The sequence below is a fragment of the Aythya ferina genome, assembly GCF_964211825.1.
Source record: "Aythya ferina genome assembly, chromosome: 3".
NCBI lineage: Eukaryota > Metazoa > Chordata > Aves > Anseriformes > Anatidae > Aythya > Aythya ferina.
Window position 1 is genome coordinate 10,971,332 of NC_140298.1, and position 19,774 is coordinate 10,991,105.

Here is a 19,774-nt window from a genome sequence, read left to right on the forward strand (position 1 = left end):
GGGGCTGAGGAGCGAGCGCGGAGGCCGCGGGAGCGCAGCGGGGCCGGGCGGAGGGGGCAGGCCGGGGCCGAGCCGAGCCGAGCCGGGCGCAGGCGGCAGCCCTCGCACCCCCTGCATCCGCCCAGCGCCCTCCTGCCTGGCCGGCGGCAGCTGCCGGGCCGCCAGCAGCAGCACTCCCCTCACAGCGCCCTGACGCCGTCCCTCGGGCCGCGGGCCCCACGGACATGTCCAGCATGAACCCCGAGTAGTGAGTGCGGGGCTGGGGGGGGGCGAAAGGGGCCTTGAGGGGGTGGGGGCAGCCCTCGGAGCCCCCCCCCGGTGCCTTCGTGCTGTGGGGGGGGGTGGGCTCCTCGCACTGCCCCCGTGGGCCCTGCTTTGGGGGTGGGCAGTGAGGGGCAGGGCCCCCGGGCTCGGCTGCTGGCCCTGGGGGCCGCCCTGCCCCGCTCCGGCCGCCAGTCATGTGTGTGTCACATGGCGCTTGCAAAACACCCGGGGCCTCGCTGCGTTTTGCAACGCCTCGGCCCGGGCGTGAAAAGGGCCTGAGCCCAAACGGGAGCTGCCTGCCTGGGGAGGGAGGGCACGGCGATGGGGGGTGTTGTCCTGGAGGAGGAACAAAAAACCAGCTCGCCGCTGCGTGAGGGTGGCCTTGTCCTCGCAGCGGGGAGGGCTGAGGGCTCGGCTCAGCGCCTGGCTGGGGCCTGGCAGCGGGAGGAGCAGCAGATTCCCCGCCGGGGTGGTGGGGGCAGCAAACCTCGGTTCCCTCATCTTCTTTATTTTTTTTTTTGAGGGACTTCTGACTCATTTAAAAATCCCTTTAAAGCCAGCCACTTCACCCTCTCTCCTTCAGTGCCAAAGAGCAGCTTTAGGATCCCTTCACCCATGCTGACTCTGCTGGTGCTCCAGTTTGGGATGACAAAGCTCTCACGCCCTCAAACGCAACCAGAGTGGTTTTGCTCTTGATCCCCATGCGTGGTGTGACCCTGCTGCTCTAGATCCCACCATCTCCCTGTGGGTGACACTCAGCCAGCTTCTGTCCCCAGGCCTTGTCTCCCCACACAGCAGTGGCTGCTGGTGCACGGTCACAGCTTTTATGCTCCCCGCGTGTGGCAGTGTGACTGCGAGCACTCTGTGCCCATTAAAATCACCTGGAGAGCGAGCGGGAATCGAAGTGATCATCAGCTAGCTGCAGATAGTTGGTGAAAACCGAGAGGTTCAGCCAGGAACTCAGGTTACATCTTGGCAAGGTTACATAACAGGGCTGCTGGTATGGCTTCTGCAGGCACTAAAACAGCAGCTGGACGTAAACAACAACTTGTTGGTCGGTGCCTTGCTGGGTGTAAAGGCTCTCGGGGTTAAACTCGACTTCATCTCACGGACAGAAGGGGTTTGGCACTGGAAGGCTGCCTGGGAAGGGTTAGGCCCTCCTGGGTGGAAGGGGCTCTTCCCCCACAGAGCATTTCTGGCCTGTCCTAAAGCCTCCCAGCTTTTTAGGAGGAGCTGACTGAGAGCACAGCTTCCTGCAGTCAGGCAACAAATGCTGCTAGGGAGGTGAAGAAGCATTTTGTGGGAGCCTCGTTCTCAGTGGGGTGTGTTTGTTCCTGGTGGCAGGGACTGGGCTCTATAAATGAAGAGGGAAGGCTAGTTTAAGATTAATTTGGAGTCATAAATTGCTACTTTTGGCAGGGTTGTGCCTGCTGGCTGAGGATAAGAGCTGGGAAGAGCACAGTGAGATTTAAGGATGTTTTTCTCTCCCTGTAATAAGTGTACTCGGATCAGTGCTAAGCCAGCAGTAAGATGTGTGGGGTTCTAGTGCTCTTCCTAGTCCATCTCCAACAGGTGCAGGTATCCATTTCTCCTTTCAGTGGTACCTTGCCTGCAGTGCTTGTTCTCAGCTCCTTGTCAGGGCTTCAGGAGGGGCTGTAGCCTACACCCTCAGCCCTGGGCGTGTCAGAGGTCAGGGGGATAGCTCATTTTTTTTTAAACTTGCCTCCTTCAGTTTTCTTACTCAAAAAGCCACAGGATTAGAAGCTGCTGGTGTCAGGGTTTGAAAAGGGAGTCTGCTTCCGAGCTTCCCCTGAAATGTCAGTGCTGCAGGACAGCTTGGTGGACCGACAGTGTGCTTCTGTGTGTGTGTGAGGGAGCTGGGGAGGGCTGGCTGAGCCCTTAGCGCTAGCATTTGCCAAGCTAAATTCTCAAAACATCTGCCCAGCCGGTGCCGGGCGGTGTTCCTCTTGTGTTCCTCCCCCGTCGCGGTGTTTAAATAGTCCAAATGTCAATATTGACTCTGTTGTGACTAGATCATGCTGAGGGCTTTCAGGCCTGCTGCTTCCTACCCCTTGTGCAACTGCAGGCAGCTCGCACAGACCCGCCGGGGGGTGAGCCCTCGCGCAGATAAGCAGGCCTGGGAGGTGATCTTGATGAGTGCTCTGTCCTGCCGGGGTCTCATTCCAGATGCCTTCCCTAAGGGAGCGAAGTGGTGTTGGAATAAAGCTGGGTTTGGTGGTCAGAGGTGTTAGCGAGCCCCTCTGCGGGCTTCCCAGTCTTCTGTGGTGGAGGTCAGTGGGTGACAGGTGAGTGACAGCTTCTGGAAGCATCCGAAATGGTTTGTTCCAGCCTTCCTAAGCCGTAATCTGCGATGCAGAGTGGCCTCTTGTCTTCTGGCTTCTGTTTACTTGCACGCACAGTGTGTAATCAGAGTGACAGTCATGCTCCTCTTCAGAATTTCTTGGGTGGTGGAACAAAGGCAGAGGATTTGAGGCTGCTGTGAGTCTCTGTTTACAATAAACCTGCAGCTGACATCAGTGATTAAAGCTGACTCCAACAGTTCCTTGTAGGAGCTGGATGACTCCCTCCTCGTGTCTGTTTGGGATGAAACCTTCCCGGTGCTAGGAGAGGAGCGCTTCTGCCTGCAGAAACACCGTGCTGCAGGGGCACGTGTGCCCCTCGTCCTGCACGGCTCTCCTGGAGATGCCTGTTTTGCAAGGATTGCAGCCAGCCTTAGTGTTTTTAGCAGTTCTCCTGATGAGAAGTCAGGCCGAGCTCCCCCCACCTCCAGGTGCTGTGGGGAAGGTGCCCGGTCTGTGCTGCGGGGGCTCGCTGAGCTCCGGGAGCAAAGCTCACAGCTCCAGGAGTGAGCAGCACAATTAACCTGGGTGGCTGGGGAGCGTCACCGCAGCTCCAGCTGTTTACTCATGTATTCAGCAGGGTTCGGCCTGGGAATGCATTTCAGGAAAACTTTGTGACCGGTTTTCGTTTTCCTTGGATTTTGGCTGCGGTTCTGTGCTCTCAGCCATCACACCCCGTGTAGCAGGCAGCTCTCGAGGCCCACGTGCAGGCCCCTGGTGTTTTAAAACCCCCTACAGCAGCCGTGTCTGGACGTGGGGTGCGTTTTGGGGTACTACGCCTGCGGTAACTTCAACTTTTGGAAACCTAAACAGCAAGGTTGCACTTCCATTATCTTGGAGTTGATGCAGGTCTAAGTTTCAGCCTCGCTTATCTGGCAGAGCGAGGTTTGTGCCACAGCAGCTCGTTCTGGGCTAAGAGGGACTCGATAAAGGCTGTGCTGGCCCTGCTCTGGGTGAGGCGGGTGGCTGGAGCTGCTGTGCCACCCGGGGACTGTTTGCTGTCTGGAACGACGGAGCCCAGAGTCGGGGCAGGATTTGAGAGTAGAGATGTCAAAAGCAGCATTTAGGGCTTTTGGGTTCCTGCTGCTGGGTTCAGCCGAGCTGCTCCTGTCCCCTTCTGGCCAGGGAGTGGCTGCGTGGGAAATGGAGGATTTCACAGCGGGGTGGGCCTGCCTGGGGGCAGCGAGAGGAGGACAAACCCTGAGGGGTTTGGGGGCTGAGGAGACCTGGGGCCTGCTTGGAAGCACGGGGGGCTTGTGGGTTTGTAGCTCAGGTCTTAGCTAGGAGGAGTTAAATGTCTTGCAGTGAAATTCGGGTGAAAGCACCGCTAATATTCCCGCGTTACCATTCTTAGGGGGATTATGGCACGCTGCAGGCTCTGGTGCTTGGAAGTGCATTAATGCCTTCTGTAAGTAACAGCGTGGCACTGCGGGGAGCTGGCTGACCCAAACTGTGCGCTGAAAGCTGCGTGGCACTCTGTGCGATAACCTAACGGGGTCCCAGATGTGGGAGCTGTGCCAGCGCCCTGCTCTCCAGCCCGTCCTGCCTCGGGGAGCTGCGGTTGGCAGCTCGGGGCCGAGGGAAGGGTCAGGCAGCCCCGCTGCTGGGGCGGGCAGTTGGGCCTGGCGTGGTGTGCCCCCGATAAGCAGGCAGCAGCAGGCAGCAGCTCGGCCCTGGGGCTGGGGCAGCTGCAAGAGGAGCCCCAGGAAATGAAGCTGCTTCAGCTGGGAGAGGAAGTGTGGAGGGCACGGGGCTTGCCAGCAGTGAGCTTGAGCACCAGAAACTAAGTATCTTCAGATGACTTTGATTTCTGAAGTACCTCGAGTGCTTTCACTTCATGCTGGGGAGGGGCGAGCCTGCGTGTTTAAGATTTAGTTTATTAGTTGTTACATTTACCGCTCCGGCTTCTCTCTAGCCTTGAGAGAAGTGCTGTGGCAGTGGGTCCCAGCACAGCCTGTGCTCACAGCGAGCCACCGGGGCTGGAGCTGAGGAGTGGATTCTGGGTGGTGTGGGGCTGAGGAGCTACAAGCCTGGGGCTGGCTTACCTAACACGAGGTGTTGCTGTGAGTAGTGCTTGGTTTTTCCTCTCCTGCCTGGTCTCTGGTATTAAAGTGCCCCATTTGGCTTGTGACTAACATGCAGCTTCATCTTTTGGTAGCAGTGAAGTCCTCTGACACGTAAGGTGGGTCAGGGTCAGCCATACGGTGCTTCTGCCCTCAGTACTGGGAGGGCTCAGCATTAAACAAGAACTGTTACCCCAGCGATGTGCCCTGATCATTACACCACACCTGTCAGGAATGTGTGCTGACCCCACACCTGAGCGTGGATGTGTTCCCTGGCAGTGTGTGCTTCGTTCTTACGAGATGAGTGCACTACGTGGCCACTAATAGGGCTGTTAATGGCCTAGCATGGAAGGCAAATGTTCCTTCTGCTTCAGCAGGTCGTTACACCTCATAGTGTGTTCTGTCGGATCCTGCTGCAAGCTCAGTTTGGGCTTAAACTGAGAGAAGAGGTGGCTGCTTTTGGCCAGCTGCATGGGACTTGTGGGACAGGCAGGGCAGTGAGGCTGTTGACTTACAGATGACACGGGCTGCCTTGCTGTCCACCAGAACTTACTGCTGCTGTGTTGCTCAACCAGCCAGCGAGGCTTGTGCTTCACTGGGAAGTGTGGTTTGAGCTGCAGCTAGACCACAAAGGGCTGCAGCAGGACTCTGCCTTGCTGATAGCTGCCAGTATCCCCGGTGCAACTTCCTGGAACAGCACGCTTCGACGCAAACGCTGTGCCCAGGGCCCCCACCTCACACCTCCCTCACACAGCGACCTGCTGAACTGGGAGCACCTCACCTGGCCACGGGGGTTTGGAGTTGGAGGGGCTGTTCCCTGACTGAATGGGCTGGCTGCCGGCAGCATTTGTCACTAAGTGCTGTTTTTTTCTCCCTGCAGTGACTATTTATTCAAGCTACTTCTGATTGGAGACTCCGGTGTTGGGAAATCTTGCCTTCTACTTAGGTTTGCAGTAAGTGATCATGCTTAAACTTTATATAAAAGCTGCCCCAGGTACTTAGCGAGAATTTCTCTCCTAGAAGAACAGCTTGAGAGGACTGATGGCTGTCAGGCCTGGTGTACCAAGGAGTAATCAAAGTGCTTCAAAGCCCTCCTGCCTCCTGAATGTTTCCGCTAACGCATTCACGAGTCAAATCAGAGATGATACCAGGAATGCCCGGTTAAATTTGATTCTCATTTTCCTGGTACTTGAGAACAAAATATCCTAATTTACGTTCCACCACTGTGCTGGTGGTAGAACACTGAAGATGGAAGAAATCTCTGAGTCCTGGGGTCTCAGTCCTCATTCTCAAGGTTGCAATGTCTGCCAAAGACCTTAATCACTTCCTAATTGATCTGAATATTTTCAGCTGGGTGAAGTGTGACATCTGCATTGAAAGGGCCTACCAATTACTTAGCCTGGGGAGGTAATTAAAATAATAGTGAAGGAATAAAAAGGCCCTAATGCTTCCTTTGGTGAAGGAATGTATACTAAATTTTAAAATTGCTGGTGGGCTGCTGTCTTGAACTTCATGCAAGAGGCTCCAGTGTTCTGTCAACAGGGAGAGTTTGAAATGTTTGACAGCTCCTGGTGGGAAGAGCTGGAGTCCAGAGAGCTCTTCATCTACATCTAGGTTAAAATGCTGCTGTGGGAGGAGATTAGATCCTAAGTTTTGATACTACTGCAAGACAATGGCAGCAGTTTCAGACGAACCAGCTGCTCCAGGCACCTCTGGAAGCTCCCTGTTACTCCTGTGCAGTGGGTGTCTGCTGTGTGCAAATAGCATCGCACCAGTGGGAGCCCCCACGGCCGCTGCAGCACTGCTCTAGTAGGACAGGGCAATGCTAAAACCAGTGTGAGCACCAGAAAGGTGTCAGCTGCTCGGCTCAGGGCTCAGGCGGTGCATTGGAAGTGACACCAAGGCTGGAGCAGTACTCCCACATCAGCCCAGCCTGTTTTCTTGCAGATGTTTCACGTGAAGTCAAAATTGTTTCAAAAACATCCAACGATTCTTTTGGATAACCAGCTTATGTTTGTGCTCCGTTATCTGGTGTTTCTTCAGCTAAGCAGCTTTTTCCTGTAGAAATTTGACTTCCTAACTGAGCTTTTTTACATCGAACGCTGCAATAAGTCCTTGTCTTGTGTCACTTCATATGTTCCTGCTGCAGGTTAAACAGCAGCAGGCTTTTCAAACAGACCTCTTTGAGTACTGGAACTTAAGGAAATGAATGTCATGTCGTTGTAAAAGGCTTAATGCTTCCCGTTACTTGCGTCTGTTCCTTCAGACAGCTGTATTATCTGAGGTGTCTTCCATTCACAGCGCAAAGAAATCCCTTGCTTTTGTGGGAGCTGCTGGTTACGTAAAGCCTTTTGTGGCACATTCAACCTGAAGTTCTGTCCTGCTGGTGCTTTGGAAATAACCTTCCTTCATGCCAGTAGGCTAATGAGCGCTCACATGTAGCAGAGGCTGACCCAGAGGTTCCCGTGTGCTGTAAGACCAGGTGGGGCCTCAGCAGCCAGGTCCGTGCTGCCTGTGCTCGCTCAGGGACTCCATCACGAGCACCCAGGCTGTAAATCTAACCTGCTGTAGCAACCAGCTGTGGTGGCAGGGGATCTGAAATTCAGATGCGGAGAGCAACTGAGGCAAAGCCTCTCGCTTGTTACAGGTAGCTGCCACATAACGTGAAAAAACATCAAAGGCAAATAAAAATCTGAGGCACTTTAATGACCTTAATGGTTATTCGAAGCAGCTCTTCAGTCTGCCAGCTTGAACAAAGGCTGTCTTCTGAACTGCAATTCAGAGGGACTTAATGCTATAGCATTTTTGGAATGAGTTGTATTGACTAGCTGGGGAACACAAACCTTGCTGCATGAGGTGCTTAAAAGTTCTGAAGAATTTCTAAAGAGTAAGCGTTCAGTGAAAAGATCTCGATTGCTGCTGGACTTTGCAATGGATGATCAGACCATTTTTTCCTAGGAAATGAAGTACCTGTGTCTGCTTGGTGTTTGCCTATTGCATAATATGTAGGTGACGGGAAGTGCAGCAGGTTTGACTTATGTTCACTCTTCTTCCTAGGATGACACGTACACAGAAAGTTACATCAGCACAATTGGTGTGGACTTCAAAATCAGAACTATAGAACTAGATGGGAAAACAATCAAACTTCAGATAGTAAGTAGTATTTCTCAACCCCTGGGCACCTTGATCTGTTCAAGCACAATTGCATTCATGATTACTGGTACTTATCTTTGTTTCTATTTTAATGGTTAAAGTACAGTGTATTCCCTGTTCCAAGAGGCTAGGCAGCCTTCACAGGACTTCCCATGACGTGTCCCTGAAGAAGGATGTGATCAGTGCTGCCTGCCTGAGAGGGGAAGTGAGATGTTAATCTCTTTTCCTCTGGGAAGAAAAAGCTTGAGTTGTAACAGGCACCGTGGGCAGTGAGCTGAGGGGTAGGATCCTGTGCTGGCTTGCTCTCATCAAACCCAGTACAGTTTTGCAGTAATTATTAAGGATCCATGTATAACGACAAGAACATCAGTTGTCCAAGATGCCTGAGTTCTCCAGCAGCTGTTAACAGCTGTGTGCACTGCCTGGTGCTGGGAGTGTGCTTTCGTGGATCTGAAAGGAAAACCTGACAGGCGTGCTTGCAACTGGCTTGTCTGCCGTAGTGCTGAGTAGTGTCTTCTGGCAGTGTTTGGCCTTCCCCCTGCAGTAGGCAGGGGCAGAGACTTGGCAGGTTTCTCCTCTAATCTTGAAGTGCTCTAAAACGGTGACTTGTGTACTGAAATCTAATATCTATGCAAGGTCACACAATCCTTGTCAGCCACTGCTTCCAGCTCCAGCGGAGGCTCTCAGGACTGGAAGGCAATGACTCAGGGATTCCAGGCTGCGCTGTGGAGCAGCCTCTAGTTCCCAGCCAGAAGCCTGGGCATGGCTGTGAGCCTGCAGACCCCCAGAGCAGCCCACCAGGAACCTGTCTGCGAGTCTGACTGTTTTTAATGTGCTAGCCCTGCTCCTGACATGGCTTTGGGAACAGCGGTGTTTGGGCGAGTGCTGTTCCTGCCCTGCTGGGGGAGGTGAAGCACCAAATGCCCTTCCTCCCCTCTGCCAGCAGGAGGAAGGAACCAGGTTTGAGTTGTTGCACTTCATCTTCTGTAAATGCCTCTGCAGCTCTTGCAGCAGGGCTGCTGAAGGGAGAGGTGATGTTAGATACCCCCCATCCCTCAGAGCTTAGTCTGAACAGGTTTTCAAGCCCTGCTTTGCATTTGTTTTGACCGCTGAACCATGGCTTCTGTTTATATATGCAGAAAGGGCTTCTGTTTGGGTCAAAATGACTTGAAATGTTTTCTGTGAGATCTCTTTAGTGCACTTGTCCAAAACCAAACAAATGAGCAGTTCTAGGAAAGCACCTGCTGCAGTGTACTTCCCAGTTAAAGTTTGTTGATTATCTTGAATCCTTTTGACCATCTGGGGGCAGTTCCTGCAGTCGGGAGATGCTTGCAGTGGTGTCGGGTCAGCTGAGCTGTGTTCTGCGAGCTCCTGTGGCCCGGCAGCCTGCCCTGCAGTAACTGACCCTGTTTGCCTTGCAGTGGGACACGGCGGGACAGGAGAGGTTTCGAACTATCACTTCCAGTTACTATAGAGGTGCTCATGGCATCATAGTCGTGTATGATGTTACGGATCAGGTAAGTGGTGACCTTGCCCCAGGAGGGGTTCTCCAGGTGGAATGCACGAGGCTGACGTGTAAATAAGATGCAATTTGATGCCCTGCGTAGGATTTAACAACTCAGCATTTACAAAGCATACAGTGACTGGTCTCCAGCTGTGTTAAAATTTATCGAGCTGAACGAACAGTCTCTGGTTTGGGGCTAAACAGAAGCACAGGGAGCTGTGAGAGGTGGGATACTATTGTAAAGTAGCAGGGTCTTAGGCTTAACCTAGAAGTTGCTGGGTACGTAAGGGATTGTGTGAATACTTCTCAACCTGCCTTCAGTGGTGGGAAGTCTGAATTACTAATACTGTTCAGAGATTTCTGAATGTGCTTGAACTTTGGTCTACAATAAACAAATCTGAAACAGAAAAATGTCAGCAAGCGTGCAGCGTACAACTGAGGCAGTGTTTCCTGTGAAAGAATCTCTGGAGATCAGTGGTGCTGTTGTCCTGTTTGAAGGGCTCTTCGGAAGTGTAGAGTTTCCTGAGCTGATAGGAAGGGAACAGTCAGCTTCTGTCACTAACTGGAACGTCAGCTCAGTGCCAAAGTTCTGTATTTCTGGAGTCAAAGGTTGCTCCAGCATCTCTCCACAGCAATGCAGCTTGCACCTAATAAAGCACCTAATAGCTGGTGCTCTGTAAATGCCTGGGATTCCCCTGCTTTCAGCTGTGTACCGTATCTTCTGCCTGCTCCAGGAAGAGGAGGAGGAGTCCCTGATGGTATTTGTTGGCTATTCAGTATGGAGCAGGGAAAAATAACGGGGGGAGCCCAGCCAGGGAGGAAGGAGCGGTGGCCTGAAGAATTGCCTAGGCCTTGCGGCGACTCCCTTGTCCTGAGGGAATCAGGAGTGGTGCTGTGGATGAATACAGTAGCATTGGTGTTCTGTCCCCTGTGGTTGTGGAGCACACTGATACGTATGTTGCTTTGCATTGTTTCCAGTTATTGCTGAATAGTGCCCAAATTCCCTGGTGGTGAGGGGCCTTGCTCACAGCTCTCTTGTCTCCTAGGAGTCTTTCAATAATGTAAAACAGTGGCTGCAGGAGATAGACCGCTATGCCAGTGAAAACGTCAACAAGTTGTTGGTGGGGAACAAATGTGATCTGACCACAAAGAAAGTAGTAGACTATACAACAGCAAAGGTATGTGGGCACTGACACGGGGGGCTTGGCTCGGTGCTAGGCTGGGCCATAAATGCAGTGGAGTTCAGGGTAGGGAAGCAGCTCGGTACGCGGATGCCGGTGTGCCATAAATGCAGGCGGCTCAGTGACCTGCTAAATGCTTTGGTACAAGTCAAACTGGGTTTGGGTGGGGGTCTGGGAATGTGGGGAGATGCACCAGGAAAGCAGGTGAGCTGTGAGTTGGTGTGTGAGCTCACTGTTTGCTGTTTCTCGCTTCGCAGGAATTTGCAGATTCTCTTGGAATTCCGTTTTTGGAAACCAGTGCAAAGAACGCCACAAATGTAGAACAGTCTTTCATGACCATGGCTGCTGAGATTAAAAAACGAATGGGTCCTGGAGCAACAGCTGGTGGTGCGGAGAAGTCCAATGTTAAAATTCAGAGCACTCCAGTCAAGCAGTCTAGTGGAGGTTGCTGCTAAAACTTGCCTCCCCCCTTTTGTCTCACAACAATGAATTTGCAATCTGAACCCAAGTGAAAAAAAATTGCCTGAATTGTACTGTATGTAGCTGCACTACAACAGATTCTTACCGTCTCCACAAAGGTCAGAGATTGTAAATGGTCAATACTGACTTTTTTTATTCCCTTGACTCAAGACAGCTAACTTCATTTTCAGAACTGTTTTAAACCTTTGTGTGCTGGTTTATAAACGTGTAATCCTTGTTGCTTTTCCTGATACCAGACTGTTTCCTGTGGTTGGTTAGGATGTATTTTTGTTTTGATGTTTCTATTGGCATGTTTAGATGTCAGGTTTAGTCTTCTGAAGATGAAGTTTAGCCATTTTGTATCAAACAGCACAACAGTGTCTGTCAGTTTCCATGCATAAAATTTAGTAAGATATATGTAAGATCTGATTTGCTAGTTCCTTCTTGTAGAATTATAAATGGAAAGATCACACTATCTCTGATTAATAGTTTCTTCATACTCTGCATATAATTTGTGGCTGCAGAATATTGTAATTTGTTGCACAATATGTAACAAAACTGAAGAAATGTTTAATAAATATTGTACTTATTGGAAGTAATATCAAACTGTATGGTGATAAATATTGTCTTAATTTGTATTGGCTAAGGGGGAAATCAGGCTTGCATTGTGCACAAAACATATCTTTGTGCAGCCATGGCTCTCAGACCTGGTAGTAGACCAGAGACCTTCCCTGCGACAAAACTAGTGACTATGGCCCAAAAGACTGAGGTGCCGTGGTGCTTAAGGCACGTGCGCTGTACCAGGAGCACCTAGCCAGTGTCCATGGAGGCATAATGCACTCTGAATGTACTCTACAGTTCCCTAACTTAGTCTTGGAACTTAATTTATTTCTCAAGGACTTGACGTAGGGAATGCCTGTCTGCTTTGTGTAGCAGGGGAGAGAAGGGTGTTTCCCTGACGTGCATACTTCAGCATAACCTTGAGGTGGTAAAACCTTTGTACCAGTATATTATGTCTTTTCTATATACTGTTAATTCCATCCTCTTTTAATTAGTACTCTTCTTAATGCAACAGCTTAGTTTCTATTTGGTTATGCATAGTGGCATCAGAAGGATGAAATGGGGACAGCGAGATTCCCCCACCAGACTGTTGCTCACGTAGGCGCTCTTTCAAACAATTTGGACCTAACCAGCAGCCAAGAGGTTTTGGGCAGTGTGTGATTCTTTGTACAGAGCTAATCAAATCATTAGTGCCTGATGTCTAGCTAAAAGCCACAGGAAAGCTAGCCTATAACACTTCCTATACATGTAAAATTGTTCAGCTTTATCTAAACTCAACTGTTCAGCCTATTCTGTAAATAGTCTCATGTTTGAAAGACCATGTAACATTCCCCGAGTAGTAAATACACCCTGTGATAGTAAGAAATATAGCCTAGGTATGTTGTGAGGTATAAACTAAAACTGGTGCAAATATCCTCTGATTTTTTTTTTTGGGGGGGGGGGGGAACTTTGGCTAACAGCTTTCTTCAACATAGTTGCATCAATCAACAGGCAATTGTAATACATAAAGTATTGTCATGGTTAAGTTGAACTCTTCCACGTGAGACCTTCACAAAATAAAGTGATGTGCTTTCTATTAGAGATGTGCTTGTTGGTATAATTCATTACAATGTGACTCGCTCCTCCTGGAGAGCAGGAGCGCTAGGAGTAGTGAGTGCTGCTGAGATCAGGAAGCGAACCAGAAGGAGGTGTACCGAGGGTAAAACATCTTCCCTCCAGAGAACTGCACAAATGAACTTAAATGTCAAGATGCCTGCTACATGCTATCCAAAACAATGTTAATATATACAGTAATAAAAGCATTGCAAAACCAACTTGGGCTACACCAGTTGTTCGGTGCTTATTTTTTTTCCCCTAAGTTATGACCTGACAGGGCAGCACTGTTAAATGCTCCAGCTGGGTGCCAGGCTGGAGCACAGCGCAGGTTCAGAAGATCCTTACTGAGGGCTTCTCTCACCTGTGAGCTGGCTCACCCAAGGGCTTCAGCAGCGTGGGCCAGGCCTGCAACTGGCACATGGAGACAAACAGGCAGCAGCAGCGTTTCCTTTGAGCAAAGCCGGGGTGATGCTGGCTGGGCAATTCCTGGCTGGGCAATTCCTGGCTGGTCCTGCTGCGGTAAGGCTCCCGCGGGGCCCTCAGGCAGGGAGCCTGTGGTGGTGAGGCCAGAGCCAGAGCAGCCTCGCTGCAGCGCTGTCCTGGTGCACGCCGAGCTGGGATTGTCACCTGCAACCTCGTGATTTAAAAACCTGCCCTTGAAGCTTGGGGGAGGGGGGTGGACAGCATGGGAAGGTATCAAAAACCAAAGCAACAACCCCAAGCCCCTAAACTAAAACAGTGAAGAGCTCTGAGTAATTTCACTGTGCTTTTCACAGTCTACTTGCGTGATACCCAAACATCATCGGCTGTGTTCATAAGAATGGGAGGAAATGATGCATTCAGGAGACCACACTGATAACCATTTAGTTTAAAGGTTAATTAAAACCACGTGCCAACCGTCTGTAATTGGCTGTAACCTTTTTCTCTTTGGCCACTTACCTTGTTAGTGCAGGCGTGCCCTTTTCTCTTGCAGAAAGGGTTCGGGAGCCCTTTCCCATGGCTTCGTTAGCGCCTATCGGCAACGGGAGCTGTGAGGAATGGCTCCATCCTCTCCACCCAGGGAAACCAGCAGTGTGCCCGCAGAACGGCTGCAATGGGCAGCAGCAGCGCACACACAACTCACCTGAGCACACACACCTGCTTGTTGCTTTATCAGGAGCCACCCAGAGCACTGGCTCCGCATTTCTGCCTAACACAACACCATTGAATAGGCCCTGCCGCAGCAGCGGACGGTAATTACAAGGAAGAGTTCTGTTTGCGCCCAAGAACCAGAAAGAGCTGCTGGCTCTTGGCTTCCAGCAGCTATTTTTGAAGGGTATAAACACAAAATGAGAACGCTTCTATTAAAATCACACGGCTTTACTTAGGAGTTGCACTGCACACTACGGATTACTCAGATTAAAAAAAAAAAAAAAGTGTGTGCCTGACATTTTGCTAAGGCATGGAACAGGCCACTTCAGTGAAAGGGAACGCTACATAAAAAAACAAAAAAAAAAAGGAGAAAAGAACCAGCTGTACATTCCTCACTCAGAAACCCCCCCAACTTAGTCAGCAATATTAAATAGGAATACAAGTAGCCAAGTAACTGCACTGCTTGCCTGGCTCGAGCCACAGTAAAAAACAAGTTGAGATCAGCCCGGGCTGGCTCACTGCAGACGCGGTGATTCAACGCGTTTTGGCAGCTCTGCAGGAGGTGGACGGAGCGGTTTGTTGTGTGCTGTGCTTCTGCTCAGCCGTCCTGAGAGCAGCCGACAAAGCCCAGGCCTGACGGAGGCAGCACCTGAAATAAAGCAGAAAGTTTGTTCCTGTGTGGTGGCTGCAACCCCAAAACAAAACCAACGAATCCGCTGTACCTCAATCAACTCCACCTATCCCCTGCAGTGTGTAGGCTACAGCTATATTCATTAGTCAAATAATAATAATAAAAAGAGCTATGTAATATGTTGTTACTCCTCTAAAGCTCTGCAAATATCTTTCCCCTTTGCAGGTTGAAATTTTAAAGTGGGCCAGGGAGAAATCAAAATTCTTGAGCTATCTGGGCTCCGGGGGAGGAGGGAGGTTATCTTCCAGCTCCTGAATTCCTACCTCTGGGCGTGCAGGAGCTGCACGAGCCTCCCTGCGGCTCTGCACCGGGCTCCTTGCTAGCACCTGCAGTCATTTCACAAGGACACAGCTCTATAGCAACTCCCAGTTACAGCTCCAATGCCTTAGGGAAATCTGTCCGGATCGACTCTGATGGGACTTTGCCCTCAATCACCACTCAATGCAAATGTCCCCTCACCCCTTACTCTCCCTCCTGTCATTCCCTCCTGAAATGCTCCTGTCTCTGCCATTTTAATTGAAGGGAGATGTTCAAAGAATCAGCCAACAAGTTTTCTAGTCCTTATTTTACACCTGGATCGCCTCGCTTCCCTTTCCCACCATTAAATGAGGAGTGCAATTTTTCTGTGAGGAAACAAAAGGGCCATCTCAGGCTTCCCTGTTGCTTTTGGTACAGCAGCTGCCTGTGCCCGGGCTGCTGACATCCCATCCCCTGCACCCTGCATAGTGCCCGCTGCTCGGTGTGTCCCTGATGTGCTGGCAGTGCCCTCACCACACTCTTTACTCTCAGCAGGGGATTCACCAACGCACTGCTCTGTCCCTGACATCTGAAGACTAAGGGCACCCATTTCAAGATCACCCTCAGTTTCCTCTCCTTCCAGGCCCTGCAAACACCAGATTAAAAGAAAAAAAGAAAAAAAAGCGCCTGATTTGCAGAGCGTGCTAATTTAAGTGCCTCTCTTCCTACGCTTCCCTCTCTCCCCCCTCCAAGCCCCCCTGCTTACCCACTGAGCTGCTGCCTGCCGCGTGCCGTCACCCTGCTCCCTGTCCTGCCCCTGCCCGGGATCCACAGCAGCCAGCACCGACTGGTACAGGCGCTCCGCGTGGCTCTCCAGCTCCTCCGACTGCTTCGCGATCAAGCCCAGCGTTTCTTTTAAAGCTGGAGGACAGAAAGGATGGAGGAGGCGGCATTACCCTGACAATCCAGGCTGGAGGAACAAAGAACGGGGTTCTGCTTGCCCCAGACCGGCCTCTGAAGGAAGCACCAAGCCCCTTCCAAACTGGGGTGCAATGTTCCGGGGACAGCGGGAAGCGACCCAGGAGGCTGCAGCTTAAGGCTGATGACAAAAACAGGGGCTCCAAAAGCTGTGCTCAGACAGACGTGGGAAACCTCCTTTAGGACCATCAAAAAAAAATATAAAAAATCCATCTGGATGCAAACCCAGACCAGTAGAAGCCCTTTAGTGACTGCAGACACAGTTTTTGGGGACCCAAAACCCTACAGGGAGCCACGTGTGGCCACACACGGTCTGTGGGCTCCCTTCACCTTTCCAGTGTCCCTACCACCCTGAGCAGTCTGTGCGGCCTTCCCTTTGGAAATACGAGGGGGCCCCAGATTGCTGCTACCAGCTCTGGGATTCACCCAGTGCAAGCAGGGCATAAAAATCACCTTTGCCTGTGTTGGATGAAAGAATTCTCTCCCAGCTGCAGGCTGACAGCAACCCAGGGCCCGGCAGGAGCTGGCCAGGCAAAAACAAATCCATCACCCACACGAGCAGCAAGCACCCGTGATGGATGGGGTGGCATGAAGCAAGGTCAAGGCACGGGGCAGCATCAGCACCTCCAGGCTGTGACCGAGGTGCATTTGGGGGCAGATGCCAATGCCAGCACTGCCAGATGTGCCCGCGAGCAGCCAGCTGGAGGTGCCCGTGCCCCCAATCCCCACCCAAAGGCCCCTCTCACCTGGTGAATTTGACGCCATGCACTCGAGGAGAGCTTCTCCCCGCTGCAGCACGCTCTCCGTCAGGCTGCGGTGGTCGGCCACGTCCTTCCTGAACTCCTAGGAGGAGAGGAGAGGAGAGGAGCGCTGCCTACAGGTGTTTGGGGCAGCACACGCCTGGAGGAGACCCGCCTGCGGTGCCCGGCCTGCGCTGCGTGGCCACGTGCTGCCTGGGGAGGGCTTCTCCCCATGCAGGTCCCAGATTTGGCTCTGCACACCCCTGCAGCACCTGCCCGGGGGGTGCCTCGCTCCGTGCTGCCAGAGGAAGCCCCGAGAGGGCGTGGGGCACCCAGCCTGCGCTCCCAGCGCCCGACGCCAGCTTCAGGGACTTATCTCCCCTATGCAGAGGCCCAGCCCGGCCTCGCTGCCGCTGCACAGAGCCAGTGGAGGCCGATGCGAAGCGTTCCTGCCCGTGGGGGGAGGAAGGGAAGCCGAGGGTGAGACCTACCAAGTAGCGGCGCAGCGCTGCCTTCACGCTCGCAGCGTCCGGCGTCGGTGGTACCCAGCTGTCCGTGAGCTCTGCCACGTCGTACAGCCAGCAGATGAGCTCCTCCAGCTGGCAGCAGAACATCTGCTTAACAAAGCACGACAAAAGGTGTTGGTGATCTATTTCTCTAACAAAGAAGAGGCAGCAGCAGGGATACACGGCTGAGCAGCCTCCCGGAGAGCGCCTGCTCCCTGCTGCTCCCCTCTCACGGAGCTGGTGGCGTTTGCCATCCCTCCCTGCACACAAACATCCCTACGCTCAGGTCAACAGAAAAAAAGAGGACAAAAAAAAAAGGCACAAAGCAAATTAACCCCCTAAACATACCCAAAATACTGTGTGGAAAGAAGTGAGCGTGCCGTGAAGTGGCTGCTAGGGAGAGGTGTCAAAAGCCAGCGGCACCCAGGCTGAAGGAGGGGCTTTGCCTCCACCAGCTCCCTGCCAAAGAAACGCTCTCCTCCCCGTGGCAAACCAGACCCACCGAGTTAATTTGCAGTTTCTTCTCCCTGAGGGTTTGTCTCGTTCAATTAAGTGCTTTCATTTATTTTTAAAGCGTCTCGGTAAGGGATTGTTTTTGCAGGATGCTGTGCAAAACCCTGGGGCCTCTGCTCCTGCTGAAACCAGCCTCCAGCCCCGCTTCTGCTCCTCGGGAGCTGGGTTTTGTTAAAAAGCCGAGCTGCTTCTCCCTGCCTCTGTGGCACGATAACCAGATACACCTGGGAAACTTCCTGGCCTTATTGTATCCACGGGCAAAACCCAGCTTGGGGAAGGTGAACGAGCCAGGGCTGAGCTGCAGGGACAGCCACACCACCTCAAAAACCCTGGAGCAGGCAGCAAACACGGGTTTTGTGCTGGCCAGGTCCAGCCTGCCCCCGGCTCTTGTATCTCGCAGCTTCGCCGCAGGAAGGAAGGGCTTGGGAAGACAAATCACCACGTTTCCGTCAAGCCCAGCCCCACGACGCTGAGCCCCGGGAGAGGCGAGCCTGGAAAGCGAGGCACTAAAATGGAAAGAATTTGTTTGTGCTGCTGCACCCGCTGCTATGAGCGGTACAGGGAAGGGCCCGGGCAGGCACACGCCTCTGCTCTGCTGTGTGGCTGCGCCCTGAAATCCAAGCCCTCCCCAAAAGCTGTGACCACCTTTAGGTGGGCCCAGACCAGCAGCAGGGATACCCCAGACACCAGAAACGCTGTGAGGCTGCAAAACCCTTCGCTGCCAGAGAGGTTCCTGCTCCATCAGAAGAAATTATCTGCTCCAGTGAGCCGCCCTGCATAAATTACTAGCAGCTGCCAGGGACCAAACATCACGCAGAAGGCACTGGGAGGCCAGGAACTAAATATAGGCAGGCTGCACATGAGAGCTTCCCAGAACAGGCTTCAGTTTCTGCTCTTACCTTAATGCACTGGGCCAGGGACTCGCCCTGCTGGCCCTTCTCCTTAGGGCTCCCCTTGGCACCCAGCTCGCTGGGGCACGTCCCATCCAACGCGCCCCCGATGCCTGCAGGGAGCTGAAGCCTGCTCAGAGGATCCCTATCGGCCCGGCTACACGATCCAGTGCCTTCCCAGCCGGGTTTTTGGGGGCTGTAGGGATGACACAGCCCAAGAAAGCCTTCGGTGCTCTCTCTTTGGTGTCTGCTGCCCGCTGCTCTGAACGGAGACCGCTCGGGCTTGCTGTCGCTGTACGGCAGGGGGGTTTGGTGGCCTTGCCTGGACGTCCTTTTAGTGAAGGAAAGATCGGACAAGATCTGAGACAACCTCTCCAGCTCCCTGAGCCGAGGAGGCAGGGCAAGAAATTCTTCGTCACCGTCCCACTCCTTCCTCAGGGGGAGCACTTGTGTTGTGGGCAAAAACCTGCGAGCGCTTTTTGCCTGTGCTCTGGAATTCGAAGAGGGGCTCCCCTTCAAGTGGCACCAGCTTCTCCCACCCACGTCAGGGTGATCAAACGAACTCAGCCCCGCTAACTCCGTCCTGAAATCCTTCAGAAAGCCTCTGGAAGGACCCGCTGGGCCATTAGATGAAGCGCTCTTTGCAACAGATGCTTTTGCAGCGGCTGAAGGTTCGCAGTAGGAGATCGCTCTCACGCAGCCTGGTTTTCCAGACACCGGGGTCGAGTACCTCCTCGCAGAGGCCCCAAACCCCCGATGTGTTTTTTCTCTGCTTCCCTGAGCCTGCCAACCTTGACCGTAGACGCTGGTGGACGTCAGCGTGCCCTCAGGAGAGAGGGAGAAGCTGTCCAAATCTATCCCCGAATCGTGGAAGAACGGCTCCGGCGCCTTGCCGAGCTTGTACCTGGGCCTCAGCGGGTAGGCGTAATCCAGCAAGTCCTCGTACTCCTGGTGGGGGTCCCAGTGGGGAGACCCACGGTCTGGGGAAGGGGGTAAGGAGTCCGGGATGGCACAGGCCCAGTAATCAGCCTGGTAGGGCGACATCTTCCTCGCACGCCCCACGGGTACGTGCTCAGCCAGCAGGGCACCGAGGGGCTCGCGTGCCCGTGGTGCTTTCCCTTCTGCTGGAGAGCCCGGGGCTTGCTTCACCTCCTGCTGCTCGGAGGCGCTGTTTTCTTCCAAAGAGAGGGTGGAGAAGCTCGATCTGGGGCTGAGGGGGGTCGGCTGGGGCAAGGAGTCCAAGGTGGAGGAGAAGGGGGACGGGGGCCTTTGGCTGCACTGGCTGGTGGAGATGTCGTGAGAGATGTCCGCAATGCTGCTCTCCTCTGCCGAGCTCTGCGCGTTGGGAGCGCTGCAGGGGGGCTCCGAGCAGCCCAACGTTTTTGTCTGCTGGGACATCCACGGATGAGGCACCCAGGGAGGGGAGAAAAAGAGAAGGAGAGGCATAA

General features: G+C 52.9%; 2 protein-coding genes across 9 annotated transcripts in view; one reads left to right on the forward strand and one right to left on the reverse strand.

Annotated features, from left to right (window-relative positions):
* RAB1A (RAB1A, member RAS oncogene family) lies at positions 1–12,858 on the forward strand. Its single transcript, XM_084512744.1, has 6 exons — positions 1–247; positions 5,568–5,640; positions 7,745–7,840; positions 9,262–9,357; positions 10,391–10,522; positions 10,783–12,858. Exons 1-6 carry the CDS (start codon positions 225–227, stop codon positions 10,978–10,980), a joined length of 618 nt encoding a protein of 205 aa, XP_084368870.1. The 5' UTR covers positions 1–224; the 3' UTR covers positions 10,981–12,858.
* Positions 12,481–19,774, reverse strand: part of CEP68 (centrosomal protein 68) — a 16,700-nt gene continuing 9,406 nt past the window's right edge. For 6 of the 8 annotated variants that reach the window (XM_084512742.1, XM_084512740.1, XM_084512735.1 and 3 more), the window contains exons 3-7: positions 18,336–19,715; positions 16,909–17,031; positions 16,424–16,520; positions 15,466–15,620; positions 12,481–14,420 (exon numbers count right to left, since the gene is read on the reverse strand). In XM_084512742.1, the coding sequence (XP_084368868.1) occupies positions 14,370–14,420; positions 15,466–15,620; positions 16,424–16,520; positions 16,909–17,031; positions 18,336–19,715 (1,806 nt within the window). In that variant the 3' untranslated portion in view covers positions 12,481–14,369. The remainder of the gene's footprint in view (positions 14,421–15,465; positions 15,621–16,423; positions 16,521–16,908; positions 17,032–18,335; positions 19,716–19,774) is intronic. The other 2 variants (XM_084512736.1, XM_084512739.1) reach the window with 2 other exon arrangements.

What these genes read in the sequence shown, in the direction of transcription:
- RAB1A (XM_084512744.1), top strand. Translation starts at nt 225, where the DNA reads ATGTCCAGCATGAACCCCGAGTA. An exon ending in AAACAATCAAACTTCAGATA is followed by an intron (nt 7,841 to 9,261) that starts GTAAGTAGTATT and finishes TTTGCCTTGCAG; the next exon opens with TGGGACACGGCGGGACAGGA. An exon ending in TAGACTATACAACAGCAAAG is followed by an intron (nt 10,523 to 10,782) that starts GTATGTGGGCAC and finishes CTCGCTTCGCAG; the next exon opens with GAATTTGCAGATTCTCTTGG.